General features: G+C 43.1%; 1 protein-coding gene across 6 annotated transcripts in view; it reads left to right on the forward strand.

Moving 5' to 3' along the window:
* CHST9 (carbohydrate sulfotransferase 9) overlaps positions 1-23,775 on the forward strand; it is a 263,682-nt gene that overhangs the window by 227,157 nt on the left and 12,750 nt on the right. For all 6 annotated transcript variants that reach the window (XM_054017233.1, XM_054017234.1, XM_054017232.1 and 3 more), the window contains one exon: positions 14,861-14,898. In XM_054017233.1, the coding sequence (XP_053873208.1) occupies positions 14,861-14,898 (38 nt within the window). The remainder of the gene's footprint in view (positions 1-14,860; positions 14,899-23,775) is intronic.

Here is a 23,775-nt window from a genome sequence, read left to right on the forward strand (position 1 = left end):
CTGGGTAATGTTTACTGCATGAGTAGCCCCATTCATTTCAATGTGTGATGTTTCGGGAGTACTTAGGGCTATGAGGCACCTCAATACCACCTGCCCTTAGTGCGAGCAAGCCTTGTGTGTGTGCTATGGGTCAATGCCCTAACTCCACCAGCCTCTGGCAACACAAGCACTGTCTTCCATGTCTCTGCAGGCCCCACTTTCTCTAGACCGATTAACTACAGGCACACTCCAACCCCTGACTGCTCTGAGCCTAGAGTGCCCAGCCCCTGTTCCACTGAACACTCTCACAATTCCCAGATCTTCCATTCCCAAAGGAACAGGACACCTCCACTTGCCACTTACATCTTGGAACACAGCTCCGCTAAAAACACAGCACTTAGATCATAGGCGTGCGCAACACATTTCATTAGGGTGTGCACCCAGGGAGCCCCACCCTAGCCCTGCCCCCGCCCTGCCCTAGCCCCGCCCCCACCCACTCCCTCCTACTTCCCGCCCCCGACTGCCCCCCTCAGAACTCCCACCCCCCCCGCTCCTTGTCCCCTGACTGCCTCCTCCTGAGACCCCCCCCCACTGTAACTGCCTTCCTACGACCTTACCCCCTATCTGTCCCCTGACTGCCCCGACCCTTAACCACACCCCTGCCCCCAGACAGACCCCCAGGACTCCCATGCCTATCCAACCGCTCCCCATCCCCTGACTGCCCCCGAGACCCTCTGGCCCATATCCAACCTGCCCGGCCCAGCCCCCATACCACGCCACAGCTCAGAACAGAGTACCCACCAAATCCCACCCCCTGGACATCTCCTTGACCAATGGCATGATGGCACTTACAGGGCGGGCACAGAGAGCGCCAACCAAGCTGGAGCGCAGTGGTGGAAGAGCTCTATGACTGATGTAAGTCAACAAAGGTTATGTGTAGCGCTGGGGAGGCGGTGATTGGCTGGGCGAGGGTAAGAGGGTTCTGTGTGGGGCAGTCTGGGTGCAGGCAGCTCAGTGGGGGATCTGGATGTACAGGGAGATTCCAGGTGCAGGGATAATGGGAGTCTGCAGGGGGGACCAAGTGAAAGTGGTTGGAACTCAGCAGGGAGGGGGTCTGGGTGCAGGGGAGGTGGGGTTCATTTGGGTGGGGGTCTGGGTGTAGGCGGTTGGGGCTCAGTGGGGAGGGTGTCTGGGGGGGGCTCATCAGGGTGGTACGGATGCAGGGGAGGTGGGGCTTGTCAAAGTGAGGGTTTGAGGGGCCTGATTAACAGGGGAGCCCCAGCTGCTCCCAAGGGGATCTGCACGCTGGGCCCCCACTTCCCCTATCCTCTTCTCTTCCCCATCCCATGCCCCTTCCCCACCGTTCCATCTCTTCCACATCCCACCCTCTTCCTTCCCAAACTGCCTCTTTCCCCCTGTCCCCGCTTCCCCTATCCTCTTCCCCATCCCATGCCCCTTCCCCACCGTTCCATCTCCTCCGCATCCCACCCCCTTCTTTCCCCCCCGCCTCTTTTCCCCTGCCCTGTCCCACCCCACAACTCACTGTTGTACAAAATGAAGGATGGCTCCCAGCACACAGAAGGGAGCTCAACCAGCCCTAGGACACAGAAGGTGGTGTCCAGCTGCAAAGTCCAGGAAGCTGAGCAGCACCTTCTTTTTTCAGCGGGGCTGCAGCAACTCTGTGTTCACAGAAATGGGGGCGGGGGGGCAGTGGCGTGACCTTGCATCCCATGTGGCCCCCGCACCCCTCACCTCTATTTGGGGGGTAATGCCCCTAAACTGTGCCGTGAACATTCCCAATCACACACCCCTGTTTCTCCTTCACTTTCTGCAGAGAAGCAAAGAACGCTGCAGGAGGGGGACCTGGGCTGTTTTCATTCCCCCTGGGGCCCAAGAATACCCCACACAGACCCCCACTGCCCAGCACCATCCCCAGAGTCCCAGCACCCCCACCTGCCTGCCCCACAGCCACACTCACTGGCCTGCTGGGCGGGGGCTATTTGACTTGCCTGGGCTGAGCCAGTGTCACAGCTGGGGTTGGGAGGGAAATCAGAGTCGGGGGGAGCCTGCCCCCCTTATAACTCCCTTGCCTGGGGCCCACATGAGCCCTCCCCTCCCCCATGCTGGCTGAGAATGAGCCGGCCCCTGCACTGGTCCCAGGCGGCTCAGCCCCAGGAGGTGGCAGGCTGAGCAAGAGGAGCTGGAGCAGATCCCTCCCCGTCCCTGCTGGGGAGGCGCGGTCAGGGAGCTCTAGCACCGCCCCCCCACAGCTCCCATTAGCTGGGGTTCCTGGCCAATGGGCTGGGAACCGGGTCAGCGCTGGGAGGGAGGCAGCGGGCAGTGTTGCCTCTGCCAAGACTCTCCCTGCACAAAGCGATGCTGGGGAGGGGGAGCTGCCCCCGAGGTGAGAGCACCCCACTCCCCCAGCCCAACCCACCCTGCTCCCTGTCCCCCGACTGCCCCCCCCCTTATCCAACCCCTCTCAGGCTCCTAGCAGCGTCTGGCTCAGCATGGAGCCATACACACAGCCCCGAGGGAGCACGCAGCCCCGCCCCCCACAGCTCTGACTGCCCTGCATTAGAATGTGCACGGGCATACCTGGCACACCCCGTGCGCATGCATATGGCTTAGATCTGTATATATAGTAAAAACAAAAAGAAGTGTATTTAATAAAGAATAGAGGTTCGTGTGATAGCAAGTAGAAATATTGGAAACAAATGGTTACATATAAAACAAAATCATAACACCAGTCTAGAGCCTAGTTTTACCTAATAAGGCACAGCCATGTCAAATAAAGTTTAGCTCACCTCAAAGTTTTTCCAGCGTGTTTCAGCCAGACTTGGCTGTGATCCTTTTTTTTTAAATGAAGCAAACACATGGTCAGTTTGCTTCCTAGGTGAAGGATCCAGAGAGCATTTTTGTCTCTTACAGTTGAAGTCCAAAAATCCATCCTCTTTACTTGCAAACAGGACTCCCTCCTGCTGGTTTATCTTCCTTTAAATTCCCTCTCTGGAAGATTTCACAATCCCTTCATTAGCATCCGGCTCAGACTGTAAATGGGCATCCATTGTGAACTATACAATACTCAGTTTCCATATAGCCAGACAGCTAGATAAATATCTTCTGTTGGAAAGGAACTTGTTGATCACCTTCTGGTGACAAGCCACAATTCACAGACTTTAAGAATAGAAGTTTCAGTATATCTATATAGCTCCTTACATGTTATCAGTACATACATTTTGCAATGGTTATGGCGACCATATGAGACAGGCTTTCAGTAGAGCTCTTATATGACACCCTTTCGTGAGGTAGTATGTAGATATCAAACCCAGGGAATCCCTGTAACCGTTAGGCACCCCTGTGTCCTCTGTCAGTTGGTGCCAAGAGTCCCTCAGTCACACAGGCTGCTTGTGGCTAAAGTACTACCCAGCATGAGTTAGGGTGGTCCCAAATAAAGGAACGCATCAGTATCAAGTCAGTAGAGAACCCTTATGTAGTTATGGTAAATTGAAAGAGCATTTGCCCTCCTCTCTGTTGCTCATTTTTGGCCTCCTGTTTCATTGGCAATTAAACACATTTTATTTTGACGTGTATTAGCTGTAGACTAGGCTTCCCATGGAGACTCTGCTTTGGGACTATACTTTGTAATTGCTGCCAAGAAGCTGGATTCCCCCATCCGTAGCTGGACTTGCTGTGTGCACATCAGACATGCTTCTGCTTCAGAGATTCAAACAAGAGAACCCTTGTGGGCTCGTGTGTACGCCCCAGTTGTTCTATTAGGTGACTCAAAGGGAAGCCTCCCTGGGCTTTCCTTAGTTGCAACTTATGGTGCCATGTTGTGACACTTTCTTGGGGAGCCCAGAACTGTGAGTCACTTTGTTCACCCCTTGCCTCAGTGATCACAGGTTTCTTTGTCTTAGAAATGGTCTAATCTAATGGAGATTATTTGGGGTTGGCATGTTTTAGAGCTGGATTTCAGTTCTTACACTTCTAGGAAAAAGAACAGTGGTTGACCTAGTCCAGAAGATGCCAAATTGCAGACCATGGGCTGCATATAGCTCCCCCAGTGTTTCTAATGTCATCGCAACTGCAACTTTCACTTTGGCTGGTGAAGCCATGTGTGTTCAACGTGGGCAGAAGTTGGGCAGGAATCAAAACCAAAGCAGAAATGGTGGGTGTGGTGCCAAGTCTACACAGCCCACAGCAGTCAGCCTCCCAGCCCAGGTCAACAGACTTGGGCTCACAGGGCTCATGCTACCACACTAAAAATAGCTAGGTAGACATTGCAACTCAGGCTCTGAGGCCTAGGAAGCGGGGTGGATTTCAGAGCCTAAGCCGCAACTTCAAAGCACTGTCCACACAACTATTTTTAGAGTGCTAGCCCAAGCCCCGCCAGCCCAAGTCTGTTAACCTGGGCTAGGAGGCTCATTGCCATGGGTTGTATAGATGGACCCTAAGTGGCCTAAGGTAGCAACACAATGCGTTGATGAGATAACTGTGCAGGTTCATGGATTTATTTCTGTGTGGGATAAGTAAGTACTGTACCTTTAGTTTATCTATTTAGTTAGAGATGAAGAGACCAATATTAAAACTAAACTCAGAGAATAGTCGGGAGGACATTTTTACAGAATATGTAATTTCCATGTAATCAATTGTAGTTGCCACATGGATGTTATGTAATCGCAAATGGGAGAAGAGGTATCCCTCATTAGTCTGAATGTGAAGTTTCATGTCTGTAAGGCAGTCATTGCATTATGATGAGGTCCACACTGTGAAAACGTTTGTGAAAATGCATCCATATGTTAAGCCACGATCCTTGCATACTTAATTGCAGATTACTAGGAACCCAGGAAAAGTACCATGACTTGCCCCGTTAGACCTTTTGAAGTGCAGAGAAATCTGAAAAAGTCATGGGGTATCCAGAAAAAACAAACATAGATTTCAAAGCAGTTCTATGGTGATTTGGACATAAATAGAATTAAGCAAACTACTCTTGTGATCTGTTGGATACAAACCTACTACGTATTAAACATGGAAAATGCACACAGAATTCTATTGGAAAATGTTACATTAATACTGCAGTGATGTTAAAACTGCTGCATGTAGCATTCTGATGTCTGAAAGTGTAGTTATTAAAGGAACTATGATGATGAAACAAAGCAATACAGATATAGCTTTCCAATAAAAAATGAACATCCTATACTACAAATGGAAATAGTAGAAATACTTGTTCATAGAAAATTATACATCTCTTGTAAACATTTGATACTGCTGCAGACATGGTAAAGGGCCACATTCTGCACTGTCTTATATCCTGTGTATTTTCCTTGGTTTTAATGGGATTGCACAGAGTATGAGTCCATTCAGAATTTGGCCCAGATCCAGATTCCTTTTTTTTTTTTAAGAATGGAATCTTCAGTTTTCCCCTTCTTATGCTCAAAAGAGTTAATGAACAAGGCCCTAAAAAAAATCCTATTAATGCTAGAGCATCTTTATGAAATCCAGAACAACTTATTTTGCTCTTTTTTATTTTTAAGTAATTACTTCATTAGATGAAAACTAAATGTGCACATGGATCAGCGCAAGACATTTGGCTACTTGAGCTTTCGTACATGTTTAGGTTCCCAGGGTCCTTTGAACCTCGCAGGGAACAGCTCTGCATCCTTATTAGAGACTGACAATTAAAGGTCTGTTTTCATATCAAAAATAATCACCAAAAATTAGCCAGGCAGACCTTGGAATGCTGTGAGAATTCAAACACTTTGAGATGGCCAACTTTCCTTCATTTGGTTCAATCAAGATCAACTTGGAGTTCTTTTTATGTTTAACATTGCCAGGGTAACTTGTGAGTTGGCCTCGTGACAGCTGAGAAGGATTATGCAATATCGTAAAGATGTAATTAATGCATTGTGGGCCCCAGCAATCATATTCAGTTGCATAATTAGACAGAGGTTCAGAAATATGTTAAAGGACATTTTTAAGGCAATGTTGTAAATAAGCAATTTGTTTAAAACTGATGTAACAAAAAGGAGAAAAATGTCATTGCAACTGAAAGAGGCTCGATAAGAGATATTTATACATAGACAGCAATATGAAGAATTTTTAGGGGAGCAGTCAGCTTTATCCCGGAATATTTTAGATTTTTTTTTTTTTTTTGTGCAAGGTCCCAAGAGAAAGCAATATATTGAACCCTCAGTAATAAATTCTCTTCCTTAGTTGCCCATCTGGAAAATGGACCTCCATACATTCTCTTTAAGGCCAAGGGGCCATGTTGTGGGGGAATGCAGGCATTGTTGTCATTTACCAGATCTTCTCGTTACCTTTTGCTTTCCAAAAGTGGCTGTGACTGGTTTGGAGGTCAATCATAAAAATAGGGTTGACCACAACCAGTTTAAGTGTTTATTTAGATCTATACAATAAATAAAAAGGGGAACGTTCAAGGCTCTAGGTGCCCCCACCATGAATTTCAAAAACAAAAACTGATTGCAGAACTCCAAGTCTCCTCCTCACCATAACTCTGATTTTTTTCAAAAGCCCATCTCCCCAACAGCCCACGTACATAGATGTGCCTTGCAGCGTGCCCTGAAGATCAATAGTCTTGGGCTATTTCAGAGCAGGGGGAAGCCTGTTCCAGAGCTGAGGTCCCCTCACAGAGAACACTTTAATACAGGGGTCGGCAACCTTTCAGAAGTGGTGTGCCGAGTCTTCATTTATTCACTCTAATTTAAGGTTTCGTGTGCCAGTAATACATTTTAACGTTTTTAGAAGTTCTCTTTCTATAAGTCTATAATATATAATTAAACTATTGTTGTATGTAAAGTAAATAAGGTTTCTAAAATGTGTAAGAAGTTTCATTTAAAATTAAATTATAATGTAGAGCCTCCCAGACCAGTGGCCAGGACCTGGGCAGTGTGAGTGCCACTGAAAATCAGCTCACGTGCCGCCTTCAGCACGCATACCATAGGTTGCCTACCCCTGCTTTAATACCTGCCTCCTCCTTTAAATTGAAGGGGTCCAGCTGGAGCATCTTGGACAACCCCAGCTGTGGCAATATAGCACAAGGAGAAAGGCAGTCTCTCAAGTAGCTAGGCCCCAAAACTTATTTTCCTCTTAGTTTAGACACAGCCTAAACCTTCAGTGGATTACATGTAGTGTTCACTTCCCAAACCCTTCTCACCATCTGTAAGTATTTTTTCCCCTTAAAGTGTAGGATGATGGCTTGATTTTTAAAAAATCATTTATTGCTAGCATTGTACAAAGGGTGTCAACAGTGCCATGTAAGTTGGCGGATGTATGTATTTAAGGGATCTTATAATTAAACACAGTGGCACCTGCAGCCAGACACACGTTACACACAGTGCGTACCATTGGTAACGGCGAGGAGGAGCCATGCTGCACTGCTCATAGAGGTTTGCCCCATTGCTCTCCCATCATGACGGGGATGGTGGGGCCCAAATTGAGTGAGTGGCATTGTGATCTGGTGCACGAGGTTGCGGGGTGTCACAGTGCTACTCAGGTTTGCACCCGCAACCCCCATGCACCATGCCACAACACCACTCACTTATTTTTGGTCCTCCCACCCCCTTTCATGAAACAAGGATAGTTGGGACAAACCCAGAGCTGCGACCCCTGAACACTATGTCACAATGTCACTCCCTCAAGTTTAGCCCATGGCTCTCTCATCATGATGGAGGCCTGGTGGGGTCAAACCTGTGTTGGCAGGGGGTGGACAGCAGGTGGCTGACTCATGAATTATGGGGTCCCCCTGTCCAACAGCCCATATCCCCTCTCAGGGATGGGCAGTGGCACTGCACCTGGGCATGCCAGGCTGGAAGGTGGGGCTGAGCATGGCACAGACTCAGTGGGTGAGGCTCCGGGACCAGTGGCTGCAGCGAGGATCTCTCCATAGAGATTGATGGTGCACACCATATCAGAAATTTAGCGGGGTGCGGAGCACCTGATTAAATAAAGTAGTGGTCTTTTGCTTTTTGAAATGAAACACGTCACTGTTCCTCTATGCTAAGGGAGGGAAAAGGCTGTCAGGAGTCATAATGTGCCTGGCTGTTCGAACACAAGAAACAGCAGCAAGCTGTTTTGAGTACTCGTCACCAGAAGAAATATTTCCTTACAGAAACGTTTGTAACCAGTGATCTTAATCATATGTGCTCCGGAAGTAGTTGAAAATCTAAAGGAATTATGCCAGATTAATCTGCAAACCTCCACAAATATCGCTTTCTTTTGTGTGGAGGAGGAGGGGTGATGGAGTGTGAATACTTACGTGCTGTTCTCTGCATAGGTTGCGTATGTAAAGATATTTGAAGAACAAATGTTACAGTACATCATGAGAGCAACAACTACTGCATGGTCTTGTATCCAATATCTGTCACATTGTAATACATTTTAGTCGTTATAGCCTTCATTCAAGTAAATGTCAAATTTTATTTTATTTAAAAATAAACTACCCTGGAAACACTAACGTGACTGAAAACACTGAGAACTCTAAAAAGCATGGGCTCCTTACATGTTATTTTAGGTTAAGTAACCTGAGGTTCATATAGGAAGGCCGTTTGTCACAGATTCTTCTAAAACAGCTAGAAATATTGTCTTACCTTTTTTGTGGCAGAAGAAAAATGGCTTTAAAATGATTTAACAGTCAATCCAGTGAATATAAGGACAGTTCTCCAATTCAGTGAGACTAAGGATGTTTAGGGGTTGTCTACACAATTAGTTTGTGGCAAGATGGGGTGAGAATCTACCCCACACTAGTCTGCCACAGACTAACTACCCATGTGCGTCCTGATGACACGCATTAACAGTTTGATAGAGCATTTTGAGCTCCTTCCATTTCAAATGGTTTCAGAGTAACAGCCGTGTTAGTCTGTATCAGCAAAAAGAACGAGGAGTACTTATGGCACCTTAGAGACTAACACATTTATTTGCGCATAAGCTTTCGTGGGCTAAATCCCATTTCATCGGACGCATGCAGTGGAAAATACAGTAGGAAGATATATATACACAGAGAACATGAAAAAATGGGCGTTGCCATACCAGCTCTAACGAGACTAATCAATTAAGGTGGACTATTATCAGCAGGAGAAAAAAAACGTTTGTGGTGATAATCAGAATGGCCCATTTCAAACAGTTGACAAGAAGGTGTCAGTAACAGTAGGGGGAAAATTAGCTTGGGGAAATAGTTTTTACTTTGTGGAATGATCCATCCACTCCCAGTCTTTATTCAAGCTTAATTTAATGGTGTCCAATTTGCAAATTAATTCCAGTTCTGCAGTTTCTCGTTGGAGTCTGTTTTGGAAGTTTTTTTGTTGGAGAATTGCGACTTTTAGGTCTGTAATTAAGTGACCAGGGAGGTTGAAGTGTTCTCCAGCTGGTTTTTGAATGTTATAATTTTTGACGTCTGATTTCTGTCCATTTATTCTTTTGCATAGAGACTGTCTGGTTTGGCCAATGTACATGGCAGAGGGGCATTGCTGGCATCTGATGGCATATATCACATTGGTAAATGTGCAGGTGAACAAGCCTCTGATGGTGTGGCTGATGTGATTAGGCCCTATGATGGTGTCCCCTGAATAGATATGTGGACAGAGTTGGCAACGGGCTTTATTGCAAGGATAGGTTCCTGGGTCAGTGTTTTTGTTGTGTGGTATGTGGTTGCTGGTGAGTATTTGCTTCAGGTTGGGGGGCTTATAGACAGAAGCAATTGACTCTACCCATATTCTTGAATTAGCTGCAGGACTGGAATTAAAGGTTGGATACTGGAAATTTTGATCAGCCATTGCCTCCTGTGCTTTGAGTTTGAAATTCATGTCTCATATCTTCCACTTTTAAATTGCTGAGCTGGGCAAAATGGTTACCAAAGTCAGCCATGAGAACAGCTGCCATGACATATCATCAAAACACCAGCATTTTCAAACTGGTGGTAGAATTAAAAAATTGATTCTCACCGTTAGTGTCCCCAAAAAGACTACACTGTGTGGGAGGTTAAGCGGGGATGGATGGACGTGTGTATGTCTTTTAGGAGCATGGAAACCAAGGGCCAAATTCTTGTCTCAATAAAGAGAACTCCGATTGTGCTGTTTGGGACTGGGATTCAGTCATAAAAGTAGTGATGTAAGCATAAAAAGTTAGAAATCTTTTTTTCCCCCCAAGTCAGAATGTTCTTATTGTTTTATAGTGCTCGTTAACGTGAAAGGAGGTTAGCATTGATCTGATCCAAATATAATACATGGAAGCACTTTGCAAGCTGCTTGATATGGCTGTGCCAATGTGCTTCAATCCTAATTCACAACATCTCTGCTAATACAAACCTTGGTCTCTTCTGAGACTGCTGCTGATGCCAAATCTATTTGGTAGTTTTCTAATGAGGTCAAATATCAACAAGTGAGTAAACAGAAAATGCAATTTTCAGTTTGCTTGTGACCTTGAGTTTGACCCCTTTTCTCCCAAAGTGGACAGTCCTCTACGCTGGTAGTTCATAAGGATGCTTAAGTGACTGCCATTGTAGTGATAGCATTGTGTTTAAACCACTAAAGAAAGAACTAAGGATGGTACCTCAGTTTCTCCTTTTAATTTTCCTTAACTGTGTCTATAAAATTGTCACAGATGTATTTTCAAACTTTCACTTCATCTTTAGGCTTGTTTGCGGTAGATACCCTAGGTTTGGATTGACAATGCAATTTGCATCTTGAAGCATTACTGTAAGTACAATGAAATGAAAAGGTTACTTGTACAAAACTCACTTTTCCCTCTGGGCTGACTTTAGAAACTCATTGATGTCACTTCCTTCCTCAGTCAGCAAGTGAATTTTTGTTAATTCTCAAGACCAGCTGTCCATGCTGTCAACAGAAAGCTATTAAAATTCCTTTAAAGTGAATCAAAATAGCCTAAAAACAAATATACTAGAAAACAGGAAAGCATCAGTATTCAAAGTCCACAAACCTCAGAGCAAAATAGTGTTGATCCAACCAGAGATTTCAAACCTTGTACTTTTCTAGCAACTTGCATATCGTTAAGGAATGTTAAAACACATACTCCTTAATCCTCTATTACCGAAAACCTTACTAGGTTTAAAAAAATTAGCCCCAAGATTTAATTCCATTTCTCACAAAGATTATCTCAATAAACCTAGTAAGTCTCCCCTAAATGATGTTTCCTTTTTTCCTTTCAGAGCTAAAAAGTACCATTTACATCTACCAAACAAAAATACTACACCAACATGCAGGAAATAATTATCATAAGATTCATTCTATGGTACAGCCTACAATAGTATCTTATTTTCAGTTTTTCTGCTTAGGATGAGGATCAATAGAGAAGATCATTTTTCTTATTAATAATATCTTGTGTTACATTTAAAAATTCATAATACTGTTACCCAGTCTTTAAAAAATCTATATTTTGTACACTCTGTATGTCAGTACAAAGACATTCTTATGAAAAGGGACACTATTTATGTAAGTATTCCTGGAAGAGAGAGTGCCTAATGTCACTCAACAGCAATCCCCCAGGCCAATTAAAGACTGATACTGACAAGCTGCAAAGGGAGTCCCATCATTATTGATCTAGAAAACCATGGCTGATATATGTAGAGCTTGATGTAGGTGAATGTGAAGTTCTTGGTCATCCACAAAGGATGTGGAGTACCTCCTCGCAGAGAGAGTGTAATTAATCTAGCCACACTTCTGACTATTACTGTATGGTAGCACTTCGCAAGATACATTTACTGTCTCTTTTACCTGAAGGTTGAGACTAGGTTTGATTCTACAAAGATATGTGATTTCTGATAGAAGCACATGTAACCCCTTTGTGGTTTAGAGAGCATGGCCCCTCTAAATCTTTTTCCTAGGGGGGAGGGCGGGAGTGAAAAAAAAGAAGGGAAACTCCGGGGAGTGGCTCTGGAACTCCGAGGGAGAGAGAGGGGGCAGCAAACAGGCCCTCGCAAAGTGAAGCAGCAGAGAACCTGGGTGGCCGATCGGGAACACTCCAGGACAGGAGCCAGGAGGAGCACTGTGCCAGGGAGGAATCGCCCGAGAAGGACAGGCCAGAGCTGGACCCAGTATCACAGCTGCCCAGAGCCGCATGGGGCTGTGAGTACTGGGGCTTGTAACAAGGAGGGAGGTTGCTAGCTAGTTAAGTGGGGAGGTGGTTGCTCTGTGTGGCTTTGCAGAGAGCAGCAGAAGAGGGCACCGGAGGGGTTTGTTTGGGGAACGTTCACTGGCACCGAAGACAACCAGAAGCACCCAAGACTCACCACCAGACTGGAACTTTGCTCAGGACTCCTGAACTCTGTGTGCAGACACATTGCTCAGTGTCTGCCCTTCCAGACTGTGCTACCACTGGGCCTGTGGGGCCTTGATTTAAATGCAACCCTGTTTTACTGCTCCCTCTATATTTCCCCTTGTTGTTTTTCTCCTCTCATCCCTCTGTAAATAAATATCTCCCTTTCTTATATCCATTGTACTTTTCCTGTGGGTGTATGTGTTCATTCTGGGGGGTTTGAAACAGGTGCCCCTGGGGTGGAAGAAATTTTTCTTGCTGCATTCCTGCGCGCGCCTTCTCTTGGCCAAAGCTACCTGCAGAGCGGACTCTATCTTGGCCACGAGGGCGCTAAAGTTACACACACAAATTCCCACAATGGAATAAAGTAACATGAAAAGGGGGGAGGGATAGCTCAGTGGTTTGAGCATTGGCCTGCTAAACCCAGGGTTGTGAGTTCAATCCTTAAGGGGGCCATTTAAGGATCTGGGGCAAAAATCTGTCTGGGAATTGGTCCTGCTTTGAGCAGGGGGTTGGACTAGATGACCTCCTGAGGTCCCTTCTATGAATTCTATGATTCTATGAACATCTATCCAGACTGGTATCTTGTCTCCAATAATATACTATAGAGGAGGTTCAGAGGAAGGTCAAAATAAGTAAATAAAACCATAATTCAACTAACCAATTTGTGTCAAGTTATTATGAGATGGAATTTCTTTGTGGCTGGGGAGTAACTTTGCCATCTCTCTCTCTCTCTCACTCACACACACACACACACACATCAATGTTAATTTAGCTAGTGTAACTGTAGATGTCAGTCTTATTCATGTATGTGGCTAAACTATCTAAATACTACTGATCTTTTCGCCGTAGTATCCTGCAGCAATTAATCCCCCAGGTTAATTAAGATGATTCGTAAAGCATATTTGCTATTTAACCATTTGAAATTCATCTTCATTTTAAATGTCTCCGTTTTTGTAATGTCTGATGTAATTAACAGGGTCGCATGATTGACTTTCTGTCTATACCATTCATTTTATGACATCTTCACTACATCTTTCCTTCTCCTTTCCAAATGAAATAATATTTGTCTTTTTTCCTTGTATGGAAGCACCTTCTTTTCCCATTTACCCACCCAATGGATGTCTTCCTTTACAATAAAACATCTACCTTTGAAATCAGATCACCAAAATTCAATGTGGTTGCCAAGATGAGACTATATCATTGACTTAACTGGGGCTTTCCAGATTTTTAAGGGGGGAAAAAATACTCTTCCAAGCAAGGCTTACCTGAGATTGCTGAACTGGAACCAAGCTTTGGAAGTTCTAGTTTAGCAGACTTCAATATCATTTCAGAGCATACATCCCAAAAGAGCATATGTTCTAGGAGGACACCATGGAGCATGGTAGACAGGAAATAGCTGGCTAAGAATCCTGCACTTAATACTCTATCTCCAAAATGCAGGAACAAGGATGGATATTTCCCTATGTGGCTAGCCCTTCTGTCGCAGATTATGGGCCCAACTGTGTTGGCATGATGGTGCGAGATTGTGTATGACATAGTGTGCTGGTATAAACTACCATCCCTTACAACATAATAATTGCCAGGGAGCTAGGCAAAAATAAATAAATAAAAAACGGCAAATAATAAATTCACTAAAAATGTATTTTTCAGAGCACTGAAACCATTTGTGAATCAGGGTGTAATTTGGCAAACCGTTTTGTCAGGAAAAGAAATTTCAAAAATGTTGAAATATCATTTCAAGTCAATATTTTGTTTAGGAAATGTTGTTTCAAAAGATTTTGTTCAACCCTAATGATATTTTTTCAGGGTTTTTTATTTGGACGAGAAAAAACAAAAAAGTCAATTTTGGTTCTAAACTAACCCATATTTTGTTTAGCCATTGAACTGAAAAATCAATTGTTTACTCAACTCTAATTGCCTGTAGAACTTTCTTACAAAGATGGGTGCAAAAGTGGCCATATCCCATTCCTCTTATGCTTGTAAGGTTAAATTGAATATTATTATTAAGAGGTTAGCTATCTAATATTTTTACTTCCCACCAAATTCTGATAACTATGTTCCTGGTACATTACTGCAATCTAGATTCCATAGTTTCATCACCACCTTTTAATAATTTCTTGATGCTCCGAGTGACTGACAGAGCCAGTCACCTTCATTGACTTCAAATGTTAGTTTAGGATAAGTGTTTTCCACATCTTCCTGTGTGGTGAAGATCAATTAAAATAAATTACTTAGCTGGTCTGCAATTTCCTCCTTTCCTTATTTGCCTCATTATGCCTTGGTGGTTTAATGATTCTGATCTCTTTATGCTTTATTTCATATTATTAGTCTTGATATTTTTGGCTGGCTATCCATCAAATTCCCCCTTAGTGCTCTCAATCTCTAGTTTAAATGTTACATTCTATTAGTGTTATCACTTCGGCTGGATTTCTTTTTCAAAGATCCTTTTTTTAGCCTCTGTGTACACTGTTGGTTATCATACCGTATGTTCTGTTTTCCTTGGCTGCCTCATTTTTGTTGTTGCATACAAGATCATTTTATTCACTAAAATATGTTACAGCTAATTATTTATATTTCTTTTTTCTTTCAGCGTCTGGAGAAAAATTACAACAGCAGATAATTAATCAGGTATTTTGCCAGTTTTACACACTTTTTTGTTACTCTACATTTTTTATGTACTCTTGGAAAATTTTAGCAACTTTGAAAGTGAGAAACTTATAGGAAAGGCTAAAGTTAGGCATAAGACAGGCAGATGGTGTGAGGTCCCCCCATCCTGTCCTACGGATCTGCCTATTTACTTGAGTTTAGTGTTGAAACACTTCTTTCTGTATGAGGCAATGGCCTGTATTTTGAGCAATTATGTGTGCCAGTTTGTCATCTTGCTCGGTGGTATGGACAAAGCCAGCCGGCAATTTGTCTACTAGGACCAGGTCTAAGAATGCCCAACTGCTGCCTTTGTATAAATGATAGTTGTGCCTATTTAAGAGCACAACTTTCTAAAAGTTGGTATGAAACATTTATGCTGTTGTATTACTGCACCACGTGAAAATGGTAAACAGTGCATAGCTATGTGAAGTTTTGGGTTTGTTTGTTTTTTTAATTACAACTGCAAGTTTTGACTACTGCTTTGCTAAACCGTGGCATTGCTTCTGACATTGTCATACTCGGAGTCCAATGGCTGAGCTATAAAGTAAACTAGTTTTTGATTCTGCTTTTTATTACGGCATCAATTAGGGAAAAATACTGTTTGCAAAGATAACATTTTAATATTATATTTACTATTTCTGTGTCAGAAGGAATGGATACATAAATGAAGGTATTTACTATCAATTCAGAGTGTAGGAACTTGCATATGTTTGAAAATTATACTGAAGTGGAATTGTTTCAGGCAATGAAAGGCCAGGAAAGCTGTAGTTACTTGTTTAGAGCTGGTTTGGAATTTTTCAACAAATCGTTTTCCATCCAAAAAAAGCTGATTCATCTAAACTGAAACTGTTCGCAAAACAGGTTTAGGTTTGATGAATTTCACGACCCCCTCCCTCCCAACCACCCCAATATGTCAAGAAAATAGTTTTGAAATTATCAAAAAAAATGTTTTCACGTTTTTTAAATGAAAAATTTTGTTTTCTGGTTCAAATTGATTCTCTCTCTTTTTTTTTTTTTTTTAAATTTAAGCCAATTAGACTAGTTTTAAAAGGTTGAAATCAAAACAGCGTTTTTCATATTATTGAAATAAAATGTTTTGGTTGACCTGAGATGAGAAAAAAATCAGTTGTTTTGGTGCATAAATATTTTTGGGAGTTTGAATATTGTCTAAAGAAAAAACAGTATAGTACAAAAAGGAGATATACATATCCACCCTTCTTCTGGGAAGCAATTCTTATCCCATAACATGTTCACTTTACACAGAAGGTGTGCTTTGAAAATATGCATTTAAACAGTTACAAAACTCTCAATAGAGGGTCCTGTGGCACCTTTAAGACTAACAGAAGTATTGGAGCATAAGCTTTCGTGGGTGAATGCCCACTTCATCAGACGCAAGACAGAAGCCACCCACGAAAGCTTATGCACCAATACTTCTGTTAGTCTTAAAGGTGCCACAGGACCCTCTGTTGCTTTTTACAGATTCAGACTAACACGGCTACCCCTCTGATACAAAACTGTCAATATGTCACTAAAATCCAACCCACCAGTTCATAACAGTTTCTTATCTTGTTGTTTTGTTCCGTACTTTTCTTATCTCTCTTTTGGATACTGCATTCTAAACCTGTAGTAGGACATAGAACGAATATATCTTGCCTTTGACAAGTTCTCTATTAGCTAATGCCAAATCTGACTTCAGCTTTGCAAAATGTGGGAAGAGCATAATATATTCAGTTAGCATAACTTGGCCAACACTTATGTATAAAATGTATATCACATTAGTAATGTGTTCATAATACACATTAATGTGGTGTAAACTATGTCTAACATATACGTAATGGCTAATAAACAGAATACTATTATTCAATCAAAGCACAGAATAACACGCATAATCACTGCACTTTTGAATGATTACTTTATAACATTTTTTTAAATCTGTGTACTCTGGCTGCAGTCCTAAAACTAACCATCTATTTGCATGGATACCTCACTTCTACCTACGCTCCATGCCCAGTCACCAAGTATAACCCCTGATATGAATTTTAAAAGGGATTGTGCTAAGTACGACTCAGCTTTTTATGGGGGTCAATTAAGAGGATATTACTGAATAGAAAATGGATCAGCAGCTGTGGTGGCCACATTTGATGTAAGTATATGGCAGTAAAAACCTGACTGCAACAGTCAGTTGGAGCAAATGAGTGTGTAGCAGCCAGTCATCATGCCAGGGTAAAACTAAACACACCTAGTTCATTCAGCCTTTGCTCATATGGCTTGCGTTCCATTCCCTTGATCATCTTTGTTGCTCACCACTGGATCCTTTCCAGTTTCTGTACATCCTTTCTATACATTGGTAACTAAAACTGGACACTACTCCAGCTGAGGCCTAACCAGTGCTGAGTAGAGCAGTACTATCACCTCCTGTGACTTGCATGCTATGCCTCTGTTAATGCAACCCAAAATTGCATTTGCTTTATTTATTTATTTATTTATTTATTGTAACAGCATCGCATTGCTGACTCACGTTGAGGTTGTGATACACAAGTCCCAGATCCTTCTCAGCAGTGCTGCTGCCAAGCCAGCTAACCCCCATTCTGTGTGAAATTGGTTTTTCTTCCCTAAATGTAGCACCTTACATTTGTCTTTGTTTAATTTCATTTTGTAGTCTATAGACCAGTTATCCAATTTATCAAGATCCCTTTGAATTTTAGCTCTATTCTCCAAAGTGTTTGGAGTAACTGTGTGTCATCTGGACATTTGATCAATATGCTCTCTATTCCTACATCCAGGTCATTAATAAAGATGTTAAATAACAATGGACCCAGAACAGATCCCTGTGGAACCCCCCTTGAGACTCCCTTCAAGTCTGACATCATTCCATTAATAGTTACTCTTTGTTTGCGAAAAGCAACAGAGGGTCCTGTGGCACCTTTAAGACTAACAGAAGTATTGGGAGCATAAGCTTTCCTGGGTAAGAACCTCACCTCTTGCATCTGAAGAAGTGAGGTTCTTACCCATGAAAGCTTATGCTCCCAATACTTCTGTTAGTCTTAAAGGTGCCACAGGACCCTTTGTTGCTTTTTACAGATTCAGACTAACACGGCTCCCCTCTGATCTTTGTTTGCGGTTATTTAACCAAGTATGTATCCACTTAATGGTAGTTCCGCCACTAATGGAACTGCTGGTGTCCTGTTCTATATTCATTCCCTTTGAAGATTTCCAAGAATAAACTGGAGAAGATTCATTTTGAATTTAGAATCTTATTTTTAAACCTCTTTGAAAAAATGTAGACTATCAGCATGAATGTGGTTTGATTCGAAGAAGTGTCACTTTGATTTTAAAAAGGTTAAAATGGAATGGATTCTGATGGCATGACACTTGCAGAAAGATTCTGTTTGTTTTCAGGACAGTGTAAAAGATTTCACATGCATGGCCAATCCTCAGCTGATGTAAATTGGTGCAGTTCTCTTGAAGTCAATGCAGCAATAGTAATTTAAACTGGCTGAGGATCTGGCCCAGAACTTTTAGTGAGGAAGAACTGATTCTGTGGAATGTTAATGTGTGATGGAATTAAATTAGAATCCGGGAAGGACAAGTGTGTGAAATGGGGGGGTCATAACAAGGCCAGGATGATTGAACAGCAGACAAGAATGGGGGATAGGGTCAAAAAGCTACAAAGCTGCTTCCTCCTTCAGTGAGCTCCTGCTTGGTTAAATTCTGACTGAACAATGATGAATTTTCGACAGCTAGGTCCAAATACTAACCACACTTATACCCTGAGAAATCCATTGCAATCAACCCCAGTCATGGATTTCTATATTTTCTACATTGTCATTAGCGCTCTCTAGTTTTTAAGCAAATTTTGGTGAAATATGTATAAATGTAAAATCAAGGCGGCATCCTCCTCCAGACAAAATATTTGTCTACAGTTTGCCACCTTCACTGACTCTTGTTCCACTTGATCTTCAGCCAGCTGCTGCCTTTCTCAGCCATCTCTTTTTGTCCATATTTGTTTTGTTTTTTTAGCATTACCACTTCCAAGATCCTTCCACAGCAGTAAGTCACCCATAAATATTTTGCTTTCTGCTTTTGTGTACCCTACTCTATACTACCTTAGCAACCTTAACTTATATCCTGGTGTCTGTGTACAGCCCCAGAAGCCAAGATATGTGTTAAGTACCACTGTGGAAAAGGAAAGGAGACTGTTACCCGAAATTGGCCCAACTAGTAAGCTTAGGGAGGACTAGTGACCCACCAGAGTTTGGCAGAAAGCAGCACATTTATTATATTGATAGCTAAGCTCAAAAGAAGGGGGACAGGGGGCTCACACTTACACTCGCATACTCACGCTACCAGGACAGGCACGGCACTGGAGATGTCAGGATCCTTCAAGGTAAGTGTCTCAGAGTGCGATGAAGGTAAGTCTTCCCGAGTGCACTCCTGAGCATATGGCCCCTTCCCCTTTTAAGGACCTGCTCCTCATGGCCTGCGACTAGAGATGACTTGGCCGTGTCTGGTTGGTCACACTCCACCTCGGCCAGTGTCCATGCATTGGGTGTGTGAGTGCTGCCTTATTAGAGTCCCAGACACCTTGTTTACCTGGGAGCTCTTCTGATCTTCCAGCTGTTCAACCAGCCCATTCATCTCACAAGCATTTCAGGAGGGAGAGGGAGACTTCACAGGTCTTCAACGAGGGAGAGGAGACAAAAGAGGGGGGGAAAGTGTAACAGACCTTTTGAGCATACAAGTTATACAGAGCATACAGATCACTGCTGCTCCTACAATACTCCACCCCTTGATCTATGATCATTACAGTAGTTGTCGTTCTAGGGCACAGGTGATCTGTTGCAGGCAAACCAAACAATCATAACCAGGTGAATATAACTAAAACCATTACAGTTGACTAAACACCAGATATAACATAAACACAAATGCAAACAATCACAATCATAATCATTGGGAATACAATAAAACTATCACCATTACAATAATTGGGTACATCGACAAACAAAATGAGGCCAAGTTTGATGCTGCAATAGCCATCAAACAATAAAAGGCAACCCTAACCCTTAAGTACACACAAGAAATAAGATTTGTAGGAGTACTACAGTTGTTATGCAAGATTAAACTGATTTGGAAGGTACATAGTAACAGAGAACTTGGTGAAATTGCTGATACTTAAACTAACATTTAGTTGTAGTTTATGGGGGCCCATGAGCTACCCTTCAGGGCTTGGGGAAGTAGAACCAGGGTACATAGAGGAAAGTGGAATTAACAATACAAGAAAATGTAACTAACAATACAAATGTATTAATAACAAAACTCAACAACAAAATGATTATTAGAGAACCTAACAAAAAATAAACCTGATGCATTGGGGACCAACGTCTTTTGGACAGAGGTGAATGTGATTGATAATTTGGTTGGCGATGGGGAAAGTAGAGTGAGGAAAAGGCATTTACCCTGTCTAGTGTAGTATCCCCTCTCTCTCTGGACCCAATGCTAGCACAGGAGAACCACCAGAGACAGACACAGAACATGGAACACTGAACACAGACTTTGTTGCGACACTGTAACCATGGTATTTTTATAACTCTTCAGCTGGAAAGCCACTTCACAGGTATTCAAAGAGGGAGAGGAGACAAAAGGGTGGGGGGGTTAGTGTAACAGACCTTTTGAGCATACAGGTTATACGTAGCATAGTCATACAGAGCATACAGATCACTGCTGCTCCTACAACAGAGACAGAATACTCCTCGCACTTAAGACCTACTTTTAGTAACAGTGATAATAACCCTGTATAAGAAATATTTTACATCCTACCTGTTAAAATGTGTGTTCAAATCAGTCCTTGGGCATCTAGTCCTGCATGTCCCATCCTTTACTCTCAGAGTATTTGCAGAGTTAGACTAAATAGGAAGTTTTTCTGTGAACTATTATAAGTTCATTACATATGATATTTTGTGAGATTGACTCTTTCCAGTTTAATCCAGATTTCTTGCATCTCCAAACTCACTGCTCTGGTCTTCCTCAGTTTTTTTCTTTTTCTCTCTCTTTGTTTGAAACCCATTTAGAAAAAACTAAATCCATGTCCTCCCATATGGAAATGAAGCTATTGTGGTTTTGGTACTGCACTATTATTCCTGTAGTTATGTAGTTGACATCCCAACTTTGAGTCCACATTATTCATTGCTACTGACTTAATTCCCCAGAAAGTAGGGGCTTGAGGATATGTCTGCGACAGAACTCAGCACTACATCAGAGCCAGTACTGTTAGTCCTCTAAATCAACTTAACCATTATTTTGTTTCCCTGTACACCATTTTCTCCACTGCACTTGAATGTACACAGTGCCTGGTAAGGTAGGCTAGTTCTGCCCTGGAAAAAGACCAAACCTTTGACGGAATTCTAATACCCCTGCATGTATCATACTCTTTCTTCCAAATTGGTCAAAGCTGTGGGGAGGGATAGCTCAGTGGTTTGAACATTGGCCTGCTAAACCCAGGATTGTGAGCTCAATCCTTGAGGGGGCCATTTAGGGAACTGAGGTAAAATAAAATAATAATAATAATTAATAATAAATTGTCTGGGAATTTGTCCTGCTTTGAACAGGGGGTTGGACTAGATCAGGGGTCTCAAACTCAAATGATCAGGAGGGCTACATGAGGACTAGTTCATTGGCCCGAGGGCCACATCACTGACACCCCTTCCCCTCGCTGCTCCCGGCCCTGCCCCCACTCCACCCTTCCATGAGGCCCTGCCCCCATTCCAACCCCTTCCCCGAAGTCCCCATCCCAACTCTGCCCCCTCCTTGCCCCCAGAGGGGGCAGGAGGGGTGTGGCGGGGGCTCAGGGCAGTAAGTTGAGGTGCAGGGGGCTCAGGACAGGGAGTTGGGGTTTGGGGTGCAGGAGGGAGTGTAGGGTGCAGCAGTGGGTTGGGAGTGCAGGCAGGGGGCTCAGGGCAGGGAGTTGGGGGGTGGGGTACAGGAGGGCTTCGGGTTCTGGCCTGCTTTAGTAAGCGGCTCTGGGGTGGCAGCGGCGCACACTGGGGCCAGGGCAGGCTATCTGCCCCAGCCCGGCAAGCAGTTGGAACCATGTCCCTGCGGCCCCTGGGGGAGGGGGATGCAGGGCTCCGCGTGCTGCTTGCTGCTCCTCCAGGTACCTCCCCCAAAGCTCCCATTGGCCGCAGTTCCCCGTTCCTGGCCAATGGGAGCTGCGGGCGGGGGCGGTGCCTGGAAACCAGGGCAACACACAGCGCCCTCTGCTCCCTTCCCCTGGCTGCAGGGACGTGATGCCAGCTGCTTCAGGGAGTAGCACGGGGTTTGAGGGGGGCAATCCCGCTGGTGTAGTTTGCCCACCCCTGGCCTGGAGGTAGGTCGGGGGGTGGCGATCTGCAGGAAATAGCCCTGCGGGCCACATGCAGCCCATGGGCCACGTGTTTGAGACCCCTAGACTAGATGATTTCCTGAGGTCCCTGATATTCTATGATTCTATGAAGTGATATGACTTGGCTGTATAACTATCCTATCCATTCTGAGTTTAGAACAATCCTTCATTGAAGAAACCTGTGTGTAATGTGGATATGGTATTCTCTTCATTGTGCAATGAAAGTGGCCTAGTCCTGTGGCTTAAACATAACACCATTCTATCTACCGGTAATAATATTTCTGCCTCAAAGAGGGGTTGTGATTTTTCTAGCTCATGTTTGTACAGCACGTTAAAGATGTGTAGCACTGTGTATGGGTAAATACTAAGTGTTAGTATGAATTTCTCGGTGTAAGACAGCATATAGCCAGAGACGTGTTTGGGCTCCTTGCCAGCCTGGGTTCCCATACAATCTTATTTTTCTTTTTTTACATTTTTTGTTATATAAAGATAAAGTCATCCAACTTTACTGAAACACAAAGTGTGATTGACAGAAAATGTATATGCTTTGAGACCTCTTGATAACTTACTCTCTTTCAAAGCAATTGGGGGGGGGAGTGGAATTTGTCATTGCTGAATTTATATCAATATTCTTCATTTGAACCTCTTAGTGCTATTTCTAAAAGAACAGAATGTCTTGTTTCTGCAGATAGATAAGTGTGTTTACCTGCAGATAAGAATGGAATGGTCTCAGTTTATCAGGAAAAGATCCCTGTGGAACTTACCACATCCTCAACTAATGTGGAAAATATTGTTGTGTTCATAGAGCTGTTGCATTACATTATGTGCCTCTCTTCTCAGAAGAGCTTCTCCCTTCCCCCCCATTTTATATACTTTTGCTTTTTTGTTGCCCTAATGTTCACAGCCTAAAATATGCTCTTAGAAAGACTGATGAAGGTGATTTAGGACCTGATTCAAATCCCACATGGCTACAATTAGGCTGTTTCACCATACTTTATACATTATGGTCCCAGTTTTTAACACAGGTGACCTAATAGGACATCCAAATCCTACACGTGGACATTCAGAACATCACTTAGGTGCATTTATTGTCAATTTAGACAGAGAAGAGCCTGTCTGAGTGCCGAAATCTGGGGTTTGGATGTATTGTTAAGATGTTAATATTTAGAAATTAGGCTCTGTTTTTAAATTTAATTGATATTGATACCGTTATGAAATGTTGTTATATACTGAATTATTATCCAGTGTTTTTCTAAAATACTAGATGGGTTAAAGTGTATCTGTGAAAAATAGTTAGCTGCTTTTAAAGTAAAATGGGATGAAAAAATACCTGCCTGCTTTGAGTTATGAACATGTAAGACAAAGAGACAACACTTATTTTTGTTTTGGGGTTTGTTTGTTTTTATTTTTCCTAATATGACCAGTATTGTAAAGGTTATTTCTTAACCCTAAGTACAGTGTACCTGAGAGTAAATGACTTC

Source organism: Malaclemys terrapin, chromosome 2 (genome assembly GCF_027887155.1).
Source record: "Malaclemys terrapin pileata isolate rMalTer1 chromosome 2, rMalTer1.hap1, whole genome shotgun sequence".
NCBI classification, from domain to species: Eukaryota; Metazoa; Chordata; order Testudines; family Emydidae; genus Malaclemys; species Malaclemys terrapin.